Source organism: Lactuca sativa, chromosome 3, assembly GCF_002870075.4.
Source record: "Lactuca sativa cultivar Salinas chromosome 3, Lsat_Salinas_v11, whole genome shotgun sequence".
Classification (NCBI taxonomy): domain Eukaryota; kingdom Viridiplantae; phylum Streptophyta; class Magnoliopsida; order Asterales; family Asteraceae; genus Lactuca; species Lactuca sativa.
Genome location: NC_056625.2, coordinates 29,948,625 through 29,965,502, shown reverse-complemented (window position 1 = coordinate 29,965,502; position 16,878 = coordinate 29,948,625). Strand labels below are relative to the sequence as shown.

Genomic DNA, 16,878 nt, shown 5'->3' with positions numbered 1-16,878 from the left:
CAAAGTCAAATTCAACTTCCAGTTGACCCGACTCGCCGAGTTGGCCTGCCAACTCGCGGAGTCCCTATCCCTTTGTCTGACCATAACGCTGTCTCTACTCGTCGAGTTAGGCATTGACTCGACGAGTTTTCCTTTTAATCCAAGGTCCAATAGTCCTTCATCCTACTTGTCGAGTTCTATGAACAACTCGCCGAGTTCATCTTCATCCGAAGAACATGCTATGCTGAGACTCGCTGAGTTGTATGAACAACTCGCCGAGTCTGTTCTTGAGGCAAGAAGATTGCCTTGAACTCGCCGAGTCAGGGCATTGACTCGCCGAGTTCGTTCCTGGGTGAGTCTGGCTTCCGACTCACTGAGTCACACCCATGACTCACCATTCCACTCCGCAAACACAAAAAGGGGAAAACTCGGGGACTCGCGACTCAACTCGCCGAGTCCGATGAACGACTCGCCGAGTCTTTCGCATGCAAACACTAAATATTCAATTTTGCTTGAATCCATCTCATGCAATACATAGATCTAGGTTTCTAGGGCCTGGTTAACACGTAAAGTTTCCAACTTTACGTGTAAATAAACACCAATGAAGGTTTTAGGGCTCAAAATGCACTAAAAGAGTAGATCTAGGGCTTTCATGCAATATGGCTCCATAAAGGCAGTAGACCTGAGCTCCTGGAGCTCAATCATGCCTAGATCTAAGGGTTAATAAACTTATTACAAACCCTAATTCGTCATCAAGCTTGGAAATGGCTCAAGAAGGACTTTAATGGAGCTACAAAGGAATATAAGCATGAAAACAGAGGGAAACTGAGTTATACCTCAAGGAAATCACTGAGATAACACAAGGATGCCTGGCCTCCTTCTTCTCTTCTTGATCTACTCTTCTTTTCTCTCAAAATCTTCAGAAAACACACCAAAGCACTTCAATCTCACAAGGAATAAGGGTTTGGACGATATTGGGAGCTCTGAGGGTGAAGGGGGCGAGGTTGGGGCGCATAAGGTTGGTTTAAATAGGGTGCAAACCCTTGAAATTTAGGGTTTCCTCAGACAGCGGGGACTCGGAGAGTCCCAAATGTGGACTCGACGAGTCCCAAATGTGGACTCGACGAGTCGCCAACTTAAACGTGCTCCCAAACCCGTCTACACTCGGCGAGTCGAGCCTACAACTCGCCGAGTCCAAGGCCAAAAATGCAAAATACTTAGATAAATTTTACGTACCAGGAACCAGGTGCTACATGTTTTCTTCAAGTTTTAGGGGGGGGGGGGGAATACAAGTTAATACACCAAAAACTTAACTAAATTCAAATAACAGCTTTCATCAAAAAAGTTGAGTCCTATTCACTAGGGATGAGCATAGGCGGGTACCCGCTTCATTTGTCGAGAACCGGAACCGGAACCGGCGGTTCCTAGAAAGTTAGAACCGGAACCGGAACCGGAACCGCTTTAGGCAGTTCTTAAATGTTTGAAACCAGTCTCGGAACCGGCGGTTCCGGTTCCGGGAGCGGGTAACCCAGTTACATTAATTTCGTTAACTTTTTTCGATAAAACCGCAATTTAGTTCGATCCAAATCAAATCAATTCGGACCAAAGACGGACAAAATCAGACCAATATATTCTAAACCGGTGTAAGTAACACACACACACACACACACACACACACATATATATATATATATATATATATATATATATAATAAACCGGTTCCGGCGGGTACCCAGCGGGTAGCGGTTCCGAAAAAATGAGAACCGGAACCGGAACCACTTAAGGCGGTTCCATAATTTTTGGAACGGGAACCGGAACCGCCTAAGGCGGTTCCGGTACCAAAACCGACAGTTCCGAGGCGGTTCCGGTTCCAAAGGCGGGTACCCGGTTCCGATGCTCATCCCTACTATTCACAGACTGTTTTGACCAACTTAGACTTAATATATTTCAAAACTGTTTAATATGCAAATAGTTCAGGTTCATATATTTAAAATGACTACTTGCACATCTCTATAAGATTTTTCTACAATTTATGGCGATTTTTACAAAACTGCCTATCATTTCATAAACGAATTCGGACCAGTCTATGAATATGAACATTTTCACACAAGTTAGGGACTTCTAAAAATCATAATAAAAATTATGAATAAACTAGACACATTTTATAAACTCTCAGAGTTTACAGATTCAGTTTTCGACTTCGTATGATTTTTCTAAAACAGTGCAGATACGTTAAAGACTACTTACATAGCTTACAATATTAACAACACTTTGTAGTATGTTGAGCAAAGTGCATAACAATAAGTTTCTAATTGTTGGATGCATTTCTTGTTAGTTTATCATCATAAACAGAAATCAGTCATTCATGATAAGGATTTCCATTCATTTCGAACATACAATAAACTACAATAAGTATAGTTTATGGATTTTACAATACAAGCATACAACATGAAAAACGATTTACTCTCGATACAAACGGGTTTTTCATACACTACATGTTAAACTATAATAGTAATAGTTTATGGATTTCACATTACGAATTTATTACACAAAGGGTGATTTCAATTCCACTACGGAAGAGGATTTATACTTAAACTATATGTAAACTAGTTAACGTAAGTTGTGAGTCAATTCTACCATCGTACTCTTAGAGTACGGGTTCAAATTTATGTAAGTTATAACCAGAGTCTCTTGTAGGGAGAGCGTGATAATTGTGTATAGATCTATATTGTGATTGACACCCCACACCTCGCTACTAGCTACAGCCGGACCTGCAGGTTTACGGGTGACAAGAGTCATAGGATCTTGACGTGTTAAAAACGTTGTTGCAGGTTAATTCTCGTTGTAGTATGGTTATAACGACTCACATAGGGAGTTAACAATCTTTCAAGTTTACAGGAAAAATTCTACTTTAAAAAGGGGTTTTATCTATTTAAAACTACAAACACGCTATAAGTACAAAACACACACATATGCTCGGTCTTGGGATTTAAGACTACATAAGGAAAATATTGGATTTTCTTTGGAAACACATCACTATTATAAACATTATAAGTACAAAGCACGCACATACTCTCGGCCTTGGGATTTAAGGCTACATAACTTTTTATAAGGAAAATAAAAGATTTTTCTTGAAGCATACGTTACCATTACAAACAAAGGTTTTCAAACTCTGCATCCAAAAGCTTATGAACTCACAAACTTAATTGTTGACACTCTTTCAAAACTACTTGTATTCTCAGGAAATCAGTGAAACAGGAAATCAACAGCTTTTGAGGATGGGACGTAAAATCGTCAAACATTTTATTTTGTCATCATAGTGTAATTGATTTGAAACATGTAAACACATACGATGGTGTAGCTTTTTCGATTATATTTATGATGGTTGTATTTACTTTGAGCACTATTATACTCGTTGTTGTGATACTATACATGAAGTCCTCCACCCCAGGATATTTTCGTCATCCTTGGTTCGGGGGTGTGACACAAATGATCTCATAATTGATTTTAAATTTATTAAAAATGCAAAAGAAACCATAGAATAACAAAAAAAATACCACGAGTTAAAGGTTAGATCTGCGACAGCTTATTAAAATACCAAACTTATAATGTTTAATAATTCAACATTGAATAAAAGTATAAAACCAAAATTTAAAAACCAACTAAATTCACTTGCGTTAGTTTTCAAATTATTAAGTAACATATGAGTAGGAATGTCAAAAAGTCTCGTAGAACCTCGATCATGTGGGGGCCCCTTCTCGTAAGGGGTATTTACTGGAAAAAAAATCGGGGACACGAACGGGGGTGGGGGCAAGGTTAACCCTTGTTTTAATTTCGAGGGCGGAGGCGGGGGTTGGCAGTCCCGTCCCGAAACCCCTATTGGGGGGGGGGGGGGGGTTAATAAATTATATATTTACAAATATTAATTATATAAACATAATAAACAATAGAATAATTTTTACGAACCAAAATTCAACAAAAAAGATGTTTTTAAGTTATGTGTAACATGTGAAATTATGCGATAAATAACTATTTGTTACCAAAAAATAGTTTCTTTTATCCCAAACAAGGACTTCTTTTAGCCCAAATAAGGTAGCCCAAAATCAATCGGAGGTAAGGGAACAGGGACGGGAATAAGAAGGGGAATTTGGGGGCGGGGACGGGGGTGGAAAGACTAGAGATTTCGGAGGTGGGGACAAGGACGGGGACGGGGGATGCAATCCTCGTCCCGTTGACATCCCTACATATGAGCATATAAGAGTTGGCAATAAAAAACCAAATGCAAATGCAATATAATACTTAGATTAGTTTTCAAGTTATTCTACCATGATCAAACTACTAATACATTAAGTCAAAGTCAAGTTTTTAACAGGACCATTGCCCCATATGACCCCATATGACCCCAATTGGTATACCAGAGCTAGTATGCCTTTTTTTTCTTTAAATTCATACACTTTATAAAATAATTGTAACTCGATTAATGTCTACTAATCCTTTATATATATAAAAATAACATCTATTGCAAGAAAAAAAATACTTGAGAGGTCTTAGTGTTATGGTTTTGCAAAAAAAAAAAGGACATCTATTCCAATTGTATTGTGTTTTTTATATACCAAATTAATTATTTACATAAACCTTGATATTATGATTTTAGAAAATTTCAGCTTGTACATTCAAACAACAAATATATTCACGATATCCTCGGATTAGCCCCTCATGTTCCTAGTACAATACTTTTATGGATTCTTGATTAAATGGCATTGTGGACTTTTACTTTCAAATGACTATTTACCCTTGAAAGAACAAACCAGCTATAGAGAGCTAAGGGTAAAAGACGTCTTTTTTATTTTTCTTCCCAATCCGCCCGTATGCGAGTGGATAGAGTTTATGCCTAGACTGGTGAATGTCATATCACATTTTATCACACTTGTGGCCTGTCACGTTAGCACCACATCATTTTTCCCTCACCCTCCCCTCACCCCACAAATTGTTGGTGATTTTAGTGTCACCATGTCATTTTATATAATTAGAACTAACTTGTGAGCTAAGGGGCTTCATAATTTATACTTTAATATATGTATGAGTTTGTGTAGAGTACACACATGTATAAGATCGAATTAGAAGTCGGTACGACGACAAGTTCGGGGTCCGAGTGCAGTGCCCTTGGGTCTAGGGTTTCCAAAGGGGCAGCACCTTTTTGGCGATGTCAAGGGGCAGAGCCCCTGGCAGGGTCTAGGTTTGCCTCTCCGAATTTTACATATGGGAACATAATAGAAAAATCAAATTCTTGAGGGTGGTTATGATAAAACTAACGAAATTCGTTAGTTTTGGAAACCCAAAATCCTCATTAAAATCCAGATTTTCCTGACATGCTTCCAAAGTAAACCATGACGGTTAACCCTAAGAGGCAAACCCTAATCTCGTTTATTATAAATAAACGGTTCTTCTCTTTGAGAAGATACACACGAAAATTATTAGCTCTATTTTTCTTCAGACAAACATAGAATTCTTCTAGCAATATGGCTTACGATTTCTGTGCTTAGATTCGTAAGTGTCATCTTGGATTATCCCATGCTGAATTTCTTGCAAAATAGGCATAGGGTAAAAATATATAGTTTGAAAAGTGTTCACACGATCCAAGGGGTATCCAGATCTCCAACATAAACTCTAATTTCTCCAACAAAAACTTATAGGAATGGTCACCTCTCACTACCTCTCACCCCCTCATATTTCTAATATTTAAATATGTATAAATAATATATCAATGTCATACTCTATTTATAAGGGATCAAAAACCATGAATTTTGATATATTTTTTACAATTTATATATATATATATATATATATATATATATATATATATATATATATATATATATATATATATATATATATATATATGATTTAATAATAATTAAAAAAAATGTGTTGTATAGTCTCTTTTTACGGTGGCCTTAGGGCAGTACCCATCAACCAAAGGGTATGATGTTCACGGCACATTGCACTTGTTATGTCATCCATCATGGTGTACGTAATTACCCACACCGATTAGTCTTATTTATTCATTCCCTTTTTCTTTCCTTCGTTTACCCTCCAAAAAAAACCCTTGAAAATACCATTTTCCTCTCAATACTCTCATTTCCTATTTCTCTCCTTAAAAAAACCAGGTTAAGAACAATGTGTAAAGAGAAACTAAATGATGAATGAAACGACTATGTTATCCTTCCTAATTTTACGCTATAGTTTTGGTCCCTGAGGTTGGCAGAGTTCCATGCTTTTAGTCTAAGTTTTGAAAATTTGACATTGTTGGTCCTCATGGTTGCTAAATCTGGCAAGATTAGTTCTTGATCCATCTAAAAAGACTATGTTACCCTTCTTAATTTCTTTTTTTCTCTTTCAAAACTTGGACTAAAAGTGCTAAACAGTGCCAACCACAAGACCAAAGCTGCAATTTGCTCTAAGAGAATTAAAGAACATTGAAAGGTTCCAACACTTCAAGGTGAAACCAGTTTGGATCGGTTCTTAGCCAAAACCGGATGGTTTTGACGTGTTCTCAAATAGTCAATTATTTTGAGTTAATCGAATTGATAAAGCCACCGATTCCGGTTTTCAAAACCTCAGCGGCTTAATGTTGGTTAACAAGTAAACTATTTAAATTGTTCAAAAAATATCATTAAACTAAAAAATGTAATATGAAACTATATAAGATACTTTTACTTTGTTCAAAAAAATATTTTAATAGCAATAAAGTAATTAAATTGTTTAAACAATATCAACTAACTATTAAATAGTCTCATGTTTTTTAAGAGTTATAATAGTTCATTGTTCATCTATGACATTAATCCTTAAACTCCTTAAACAAATTATACGAGGTCATCATCATATTTTCTGAATAGAAGTAATAATAACTCACTTTTCGATAACAATCTTTTTGTCATGAATGTTTTTTTAATGGTAGAAAACTATAAATGATTTGTTACCCATTTTACATATTACCGCATAGTAAATAACATTTGTGTTCCTTGCTAAAGCGATGTCATTTTAAGTGTTTACATACTATTCTTTAACCTGTTTGTTACTCGTTATTTCAAAAGTTGGGTTTTAACTCCGATATATTCTTGTCGTAGAGTACTCCACCTTTTTTTTTTTTCCAAGAGCATCCCAATGAGATTTATTTGCAAGACTTATTACTACTCAAAAAGGTTATTAAATAGCTTTTACTATACAAATGTCAAATACCCAATACAATTCTTCTACCAAATAGCCTATAACCTAACGGTATCAAGATTTGTTGGAAAGATACCCCTCAACCAACTCCTTTAGGGTTCGAGGATCAAGACTGACATAGGTCATATATGTCTTCACTTCCTCTAGATCAACCACCGAGTCATTTCTTCAACATGAAATGCACACCACACATGTCTACTAAAAAACTACTTTAAACACCTGAAAACCGCTTCAAGATTCATTAAAAAAAATGTTTAATTAATATGCATCCACATTCATAGAATGTTAGTACAATCACTTATAATAATTAGTCATCATACTTACAAGCTTCAACTTCCAACTATGGTTAGGTCGATTAATTTGGTTGTGTGATGAATCTGTGACTATGACCAACTTTTAGCCCACACAGGAACCGAGTAAATGAAGGTCCCAAAAACAAATGATACAATCATAGTTGTGAATGCATACACATACGCTTTCCAAGGATCCACACTCTCTCTCATTGCTCCAAATTCAGCAATGAAAGTTGAAACTGTACTCAAACAACCACATAACCCAAACTGGATCCCTGTTGCCACAATATCAAAATGTTCATCCTTCACCTATATATTTATCAATGTCAAAAAAAAAAATGTTTTAACAACCATAATACCATTCATAACATGCAAAGAAGAAGAAAAAGAAGAAGATTTACAGCTTTCTTCAATGTTGCAAAGGTTGCCATGATGCAGGAGGCTGATACATTTGCAATCAATGTCCCAAAAGGCATCCATTTCATGATGTGTTGTCTTCCTAAGCCTTTTCCATTGAATTTTGCTAAATAGAATCTGATCCATACACCGATTGGTCCAACTATACAACCTAACCATAACTGACTTGTACTTTTGTCACTCTCAAAATCCCTTTTTAATAATGCAATACTCACACCCCATAGCAACCCCAGTAATGTAATCATCAAAACTATCAGTATACTTTCACTTATAATGTTGTTCTTTAATTCAAACCCACATTTGGAATTTAGATTTGTTTTGTTAAAAACCCATTTCACACCCTTTGCTGTCTCCACCCCAAATATGAATGAATATGCAACAAGAAACAAGCCTGCAAAGAAAAATACCAATTAAGCAATTAAGCAAAGCATGAATGAAAAAAAAACAAAGCTTGAATTTATGTAAAATGTGGAATTACCTAAAAAAAATCCAAGAAAAGAGAAAACCCATTGACCATTGACACTAAGCTCGAGCATTTTCTGATTCCAGCCACTGAATGTGGTCAGACTCCCTAAGTAACCTGTGGTCAACCCAACTGCCAGCTCAGGGGAGAATTTGGATATATCTCCTTTGAAAACAACACCAAACCAACCCATCAAGAAAGAACCAATCTTCAATTATATGACAGAAAAAAAAAAAAAATTATACGAATGATATGTAATTTGTTAGAAAGTATGATATCTCTTTATTGGGAGAGTGAAAGAAAGATACCATATTGGGAGGAAGGTCTACATACATATAGCTATTGTCACTTGTAGCACCTACCACTTGAGGACCAAATAGTTTTTCTAGTAGGTACCTTGTCAATACCTGCATTTAAAATAAAAATTTTTAAAAAAATAAATAAATGAAGTTTATATTTATGATTGGAAAAGATGGTTTAGAGGTTAGAAAATTACCCCAAGAATGCCAAGTACAGCTAGATGAACACGGGATGAGATATATGTCATGAACCATGGAAGCTCTTTTTTACAATCCTACATATGAACAAGTGTAAATGTTATAAAACATGGACTTGGTTATAGAGTATAGACTTATAGTTATAATCAAAGAGTCAGTGATATGATATGATATGACATAAAGAAACTTACTTGATTCTGGCCTTTATCATGTAATATTGCATCTGGTGAAGAGGGAGATGGAGTTGGGAGGTGTGATTCTTTAAAAGAATGTTCTTGAATGGGAAGTACAAGATTTTCTTCAAAAGGGAACACAGGTCTTCCACTTTCATTTCCACTATGTCTTTTACTATGAAGTGCTCTATCTCCAATATCTCCTGCTTCTGAAACTGATAGGTGATCACTGTCATCATTAGCTCCTGATTGGTTGAAATTGAAAGACTGCCTCCTGAATGAAGAATTTGTACTGCTGATTCGACTAAAAGATCCACTTCTTCTTGGTTCACAGTCATTGTGACCATAATCCATTAGCCTTTTGAAACCTTTTTCCTACTTCAAAAACTTTAAAACAAATGCAGATTAAATTAGGAGTCATATGTACATGTATTAAAACAAGAACAAGTTAACTACTCCACTTATAAAAAACAACAAGAACAAAGTTTCATAACAAGTGATGTCACCTGATGAATTATTTAAAGTCTAAATATTAAGTAATCATAAACTAAAACAAGAAGATATCATATGTAAATGTATACAAGTTAAATAGTCTAATGGATATAAAACAGATAAAATTAAAAGAATCATCAGCTTATTCACAGACCAAAAATGTTTTTGCAAATTCCAATCAAAATTTTGGTGAAAGGTGCAAATGCATGAGGTTATTCACATACCAAAAATGTTTCATGCAAATGAATAACTAAATAAGTGTTTTAAAACATCATTAAGTGGAAAAAGGTTATGTTAGGTTAGTGGTCAACCATCATGATCAAGTTGCAGCACACATGAATAACAACTAGAAAAAGGTATTTGTTGTCCAATAAAAGGGCAAAAAAGACCAATCAATCAAATCCAAATTATTAACCAAATACGTAACACAAAAAGTTCCTCTTAATCATAAGTCATAACCTCCAAAATCAAGGATCATGGAAGGATCTGAATCAGTAAAATTTATAAAAACACTAATATGGGTGTTTTTTTAGAGGAAAAAGTTCTGAGATTGTATCATAAAGCAAAACTTTTCAGTTACCTTTTGGGATTAATTAATTCACTAATTAAACAAGAAATGGATCTGTTAGTGCGTTTATATGTCAAGGATTAAGAATTATATAATAATATGATAACGAATCTAACTACGATAACAGAACTGAAAACGAAAAATAGCAAACATAGAAACTACAAAATGCGACAGCTTGAGAGAGAGAGAGGGTGTAAATATTGACCTGAAAGAAGATGATAGACGAAATCTGATCGGGCGTTGAACGGCGACGGATTATGAGAATCGAACGGCGGCTACGGGAGTGATGCCGTGGATTAGTGATTTGTTTGAGTAATAATTTTTATTTGGGCTCTCATAGATCGCTGACCAGACGTATTTTTTCTGCTGGAGTTTTGTCTTTGTTCCACATGAATCATGCGGCTCTCATTCGCTTTACACATACAAAAGAAAAAGTTGGAAAGCGGCATTATGACATGGACTTATCTCTGTAACCAGAAGCTACAAACCGAGCTCTGTAAATTTTGGTTCGGAGTCTCGGACCGATGAATTGGGGACGGCCAGCGTCGACTCCCAACTCCCAACAGTGAAAAATTAAATCAAGAGAGGGTGATTTCTTACAAGTTTTTTTATGAATTTGGTTTTAATCAGTCTATTAATTTTATAAAACTAGGTGTAAGAAAAATATTAAATATGGAAATTCTAAATATTTGAAAAACTTTGAATGCGAGAAACATAAATTAAATATATTAGGTGTAAGACTCATGTATTACATGAGTTTCTTTTAAAAAAATAAATATAAAATTTTAACAATTTGAAATTTTTAAATTTATAAGAAAAATGAGAAATTTTTTGAATTATTAAAATTAATGAGGTTTTAATGTATTGAATACATTACATATATAAACTCTTTCTAATAAATATTTTACATATATATTACCTTACATATTAAAATGAAAAATACAATAAAATGATAAGTGGAAAATAGAAAATTTTAAAAATTCTATAAAAATGTCATGTGTCTAAATGAAGAAGAAGAGGACATGTAGTAGATATCACATTAATAAGTGGTTTTGTCTTAAGTTGAATTTTAATAAAATAAATATTTGTTAGATTCATTTTTATAGTTTTTGAACCAAATTTATTAGATAAAAATATTTAATATTTATATTAGAGCAATTTGGTTTTTTAATACAGTAATTTTTAACATAAATAATCTATGTGATCTTGTTTTATCACAACGTAATGCGACTTATTGATTAAAACATATTATGTAATAGCTTTATGAATTGACTTTGTTCGGTGTACCAACCCCCATGGATGTTCATATGACTTTTTTCATATGGCCCTGTAAAACCAAAAACAACAATAAGTTGTTACATGTACCAGCAACATTAAATTTTTCAAAGAAATTCGATAAACAATACAAATAAAATGAATTGTCATAACCATAAACATCAAATTCAGACATTGTAATTTGGTCGATTTCAAAGTATTTTTTTCCTTATAAAAATTAAAATATGATTTTTCATGTTATACTCAATCACATATACATATATTCTGTTAAAAAAAATGTTATGAACAAAAATATAATATTAGTCTCATAATTTGCTAAAGGTTAACACTAAGAAATAATAATGAAATTTCACAAATCTTGCATTTTGGTCACTACATCCAACTAACAAATGAAATTCGGTTTAGATGATTAATTCAAGAATTGCATCCATGACTTCTTGTAGCTTAATTTTGGGAAATGTTAAGACCTACTGAGATATGAGGGAATGGTCTGTGAGGCTACGGTTGGTTTCTATAGGACAATACAAATTCAAAATCGTTAGCACATATCTTTCCTACCTACTTCAATTATCAAATTTAGATCAAAAGAGAGAGAGAGAGAGAGAGAGAGAGAGAGAGAGAGATGTAGCCTAACAATCCAACAACATATTTTTCATTGACATAAATATCATAAATCTATAATTTACACTTTATATATTATTCTTAAATTATGTATTATCTTTTCATCTTTAATGGTCACTAACACCTCTTTCTATCTTATTGTTGTGACACGCATCTATATCGAAAATAAGAGAAAAAATTATAGAGAAGAATGTTGACAGAGTGATACTTCATTGAAAACACAACAAAATTCTTCATAAAGTCGCTAGAATTCTTTTATAGACCGCTAGAAGGTCTATATAGTGACAACCGGTGTGGCATCCATGAGAACGCGTCACTTAAAATAATAGTTTTGATTAATGTAAGTGAAAAAAATCATTTAGAATGCTTACCAGTTGTGATTGTTTCCACTTGGATATGAACATTAACATTATTGTAGAGAAATGGAACTTCAAATGAACCCTACATAACCAAACCAAATCAACAAACATTTCAACCTACCAACCTATTTAACAATTATATTTATATTTATTAAACATTAAATATTTCTAGTGTTTGAGATTGTTAAAGTTATATGAAGACTTTTATTTGTGTTTATGTTTGTACTTTTTTCAAATGAAAAAAAATATATATATTAAAAATCTGCAACTTTTTTGATTTTATTTGAAGACAAAACTTCATAAACGGTTCCGGTGATATTTCGAAATCTAAAGTTTAGTCCCTAAGTATAAAAAAACTTCATAGATGGTTCATATGGTTTCAAAACTTTTAATGTTTGGTCCTTATGCCTAATTTCGTTAGCTTTCTAATGTTAAGTGAAGAGTATTTTTATCATTTCACTACCCCAGGGACCATTTATGAAGTTTTGCCTTATTTAAAAAAAAGATAACGAAAATATAATTATTTAATATAAAAGGGTCCCACCATCTCTCTCTCTCTCTCTCTCTCTCTCTCTCTCTCTCTCTTTCTCTCCTCCCTATACGTCTTCTTCCTAAAAAGAACTTACCTTTTTCTTGGTTTGGGTTTATTAGGTTCCGCAACTTCAAAATCAAGCCTAGACTGAAACAAACCCATATCAACCTTTACAGCTACATTCTTGTGGATCAGAGCCTCCTCCAACAGAGTTTAGTCATCGCCCTTTGACTCAAGGGTTCGATTTTGGTTTTGAATCCACCATAACCTGTATGGTTTTTAGGGTTTTGATGGCCTCCTCACGAATTCCTCTCATATTTTTTCTTCATCTACCATTGAATCCATAAACAAAATCTGGACATCGATTTGTTTTTCTGATATCACGTTTTGATAAAGATGCAGATTAGGCTCAACTAGAGATGGGAAAAGAAATAAAGAGAGTTCGGTGGTTTAGAATACACACACAAATCCAAATACACATGAACCGAGTTTTGGAATTGTTTAAAGAGGATAGAGATGTGGGGGTGATTGGTTCATCCTACGGACATGCATTATTTTGAAGTCTGTGGGTTAATCCAAGTTACAAGAAAAATGCTCGAACCAGGTATGGTTTGGAATATATTTTTGTGACATCCCCATTTTCGCGGCCAGAAAAACCGATTTTGTTTATGTTTTATAAAAATCAGAGTACATCTTTTAATAAAAATGTTGCAGAATTTATTCCCAGAAAAACACGATAAATACGTTATCAAAGCATTTCCGAAGAAACATATTTTATTCATTTTAAAACATTTGGGATGTCATCGTCAATACAAAAACATAAGCATAAACAGAACTTACATTCATTTACATTAGTGATCTATATCTCCTTAATCTCTCAGTGTAATGTCACTTCATATCGACACCTGTGATATAAATAAACTGAGTGGGTCAGGTTGGGAAACCTGGTGAGTACATAGGGTTTTCAACCCACAATAATATAATTATTATGTTTAAACAATCAAACAATCAACCCAATTACCCATCCTCATTATCTTCTTTAGTCTTAAGGATCTACCCTAAGAATCAGCTATTCCTCGTTCATTCATTCCTAAGGATCATCCTAAGGAATCATCACAAAGTCCATCGTTGCCACGGTTTACACAACGGGCACTAAGTCTGCATAGTCACCAGGGCTTAGGCACTAAGTCTACATAGTCGCTAGGGTTAAGGCATCAAGTCTGCATGATCACCAAGGTTTAGGCCCTAAGTCTGCATAGTCACCAGGGTTTAGGCATCAAGTTTGCATGATCGCCAAGGTTTAGGCACTAAGTCTGCATAGTCACCAGGGTTTAGGCATCAAGTCTGCATGATCGCCAAGGTTTAGAGTACACCGGGTGAACACATCGTTCACAACACCTACAGGTTGCGAGCCTGCTAGTGTTCCACTGGACTGTCTAGAATAGTCTGTGGTTGTCATCCATATCCTGCTAGATGACGGATCCATCATCTGGTTAAAAGGCTTCTCTCATTGTTCACCTCTCACCCTTATCTCATGGTCTATATCACCTCTCATCTCATCATCCGACTCATATTTCATCTACCCATGTTTTACCCAACATATTTTGTAGATATAAAAATACATATACAGTTTAAATCATTTAAAACATGTATAAAATTGTTCATCCAACAAAGAAAGCAAGTATACAGATAAGATGCACACATATCACGTAATTTATATTAAATACTTCATATCTATGTGTAAGATGAAAGTAACTATGCACTCACCTGAGAAGGTGGTGACTCGGTACTCAGACAGCGCTTCGTTTACTTTAAAATAATTTCCTTCGACGAAACCTATTATTATTACCACTAGATTTTAGTCTAATATTTACCGTGACTAATTATTAGTCTTATTATTATTATATAAGCGTTTAAACAATACTTTCCAACCACTATATACAGAAAGGGGTCAGACATAAAACATCGGAGGGCATGACCATTTTGTCGTATAGCGCTTCTGAAATCCAACAACCCTATGCGGCCCTTTAAACCAGATTCTCCGTACCGCGAGTAGTTAAAAATATATTATAACGACACTTATATAAGCAATAATAATAGCTCAAATATTTATTATAAGTTCATAATAACAATATTAAATTTAAATATAAGCTATATTAAAATAGGGTAAGCATAACTTACTTACAAGAGGATTTTAGCTAGAAGTCGGGCTCTACAGGGGCAGAACTTCGTCGTTGAATCTTTCTAAGAAAGATTCGTGCAGCGCTTCAGCGCTCACCTTACTATATTAAAAACTAGAGAAAGAGAAGTCGAATCACGAGGGACCGAAATGCTCGGGGAATAAGAAGAGAAAGAATCTTGAATCAAGAGAATGGTGAAAGAAATATGAGAGTCCAAGGCTCTTATTTATACTAAATGAATTTTCAAAAACTACCATCCATAATTACTTAATGACCTTTTAGTTATATAAACAATTAAACACCCCTCTATAATACTATTTAAAATGGATTTAATGATATTTGTACTAAAATAATGTCGAAAGAACTCAACATTAGTCTTATAATGACCGCATCGTCGATACCTTTCTAATGATATATACATATGTATATATATGTGTACGTATATATGATTTATACTTTATTTTAATACGTAAATATGCTATTATAATTTGTAGCTCGTTCATACGAACTCCGTTTTTGACGTTATTTTTATCCATGCGTAGGTGGAGACGTACTCTACAACTTTCGTTTAGACTCCGTCGGCTAATTTTGACTTTATTTTTAAAGATATATTTTTAACAGGCCGGGACAAGATTGGTCTGTTAAAATCTCATAACTTCTTCATCCGATGTCCATTATCGTCTGTCTTTTTATCGTTACGCTACTAATAACGAGATCTTCGATTCTCTTTTAGGTTGTGTCGGCTAAAAACCGCTCGATCTAATACTCGAACTTCGGGCTGTACACCGCTAAGCCGAAACTTCGAAAAATCATAACTTCCTCATAATAAGTCAGATTTGGGCGTTCTTTTTATGGACGCTCTCAGGTTAACATATTATACGACTATCATTTAGATTACTAAGGCTAAAAGAAGCTCTATCATAAATTCACTATTTACGTCTTCGCGTTGCCATGCCGGTTCCGTCGCTAAACTTCGACGGGTCATAACTTCTTCGTTATAACTCGGATTTCGGCGCTCTTTATATGTACGGAACCCTTGAGACATATTCTATAACTTGGTTAAGATTATTTTTTCTAAATAATCTTTTGTCGAAAGTCATTTTCGACCCCTACTATCTCTAAATTGACTAGGCCGGATCTACGGCCGTTACAAGTATATCCCCCTTAGGATGATTACGTCCCGGAATCATCAACGAAACAGGACTCACATGATGACTCCATACTTTATCTCTTCATCCTAAGTAATAATCTTAACTTTGATGTTTCTTCGAATGATTATCTAACTCTAAGACTTCCTGACTGCAGGCGGTGCCCGATCTTGGACCCGCTCTCTATCTCATGTTAGACTTCCAAATCATTATCTTCATGGCGCGATCTCGATCTTTATTGGAGACTCTTTCTTTAACAAACTTGAGATAAGTTTCTTCCTTTGATTATCATAATAGACCGATGGGTCATGTTCTAATGACCTCCCATCGCATGATGCATCGCTTGGACTCATGTCTTTACGGGTCAAATTCCAGAACAGACTATACCTTCCTTCATGTTCTAACCACATCTTAAAAGGTAGCATTTCTAGCTACAAGCAACCTTTCGTGATACCTCTATTGATCGCTTTTTATTTCAATCTTTCTTCTTAAGTCAGACGCTACATCGAACTTAATTCTCTAAACCATATAACATACTTAACGTAATCGGACTCAATTTGATATGACCACTAGGGTCGGAATAACAATCATCTTCTTAGTCATTACCGAAACGATGGTAATGACATACTTGAATAAAACGAAATCATTTACTA

The 16,878-nt window shown here is 34.5% G+C and overlaps 1 protein-coding gene across 3 annotated transcripts; it reads right to left on the bottom strand.

The window, feature by feature from the left end:
* Nucleotides 1-7,164: 7,164 nt before the first annotated feature.
* Nucleotides 7,165-10,665, bottom strand: LOC111915611 (fluoride export protein 1). 3 transcript variants are annotated; one of them, XR_002858215.3, is made up of 8 exons: nt 10,316-10,664; nt 9,069-9,437; nt 8,877-8,954; nt 8,689-8,787; nt 8,396-8,588; nt 7,902-8,308; nt 7,532-7,809; nt 7,165-7,436 (listed from the first exon to the last, which is right to left on the bottom strand). XR_002858215.3 is itself a non-coding variant. In XM_023911259.3 (7 exons), exons 2-7 carry the CDS (start codon nt 9,402-9,404, stop codon nt 7,591-7,593), a joined length of 1,332 nt encoding a protein of 443 aa, XP_023767027.1. In that variant the 5' UTR covers nt 9,405-9,437; nt 10,316-10,665; the 3' UTR covers nt 7,445-7,590. The 3 variants fall into 3 exon arrangements, 1 of the variants encoding a protein (XP_023767027.1); XR_002858216.3 differs by having other exon boundaries at nt 7,165-7,426; XM_023911259.3 differs by lacking the exon at nt 7,165-7,436 and having other exon boundaries at nt 7,445-7,809; nt 10,316-10,665.
* Between the last annotated feature and the right edge of the window lie 6,213 nt (nt 10,666-16,878).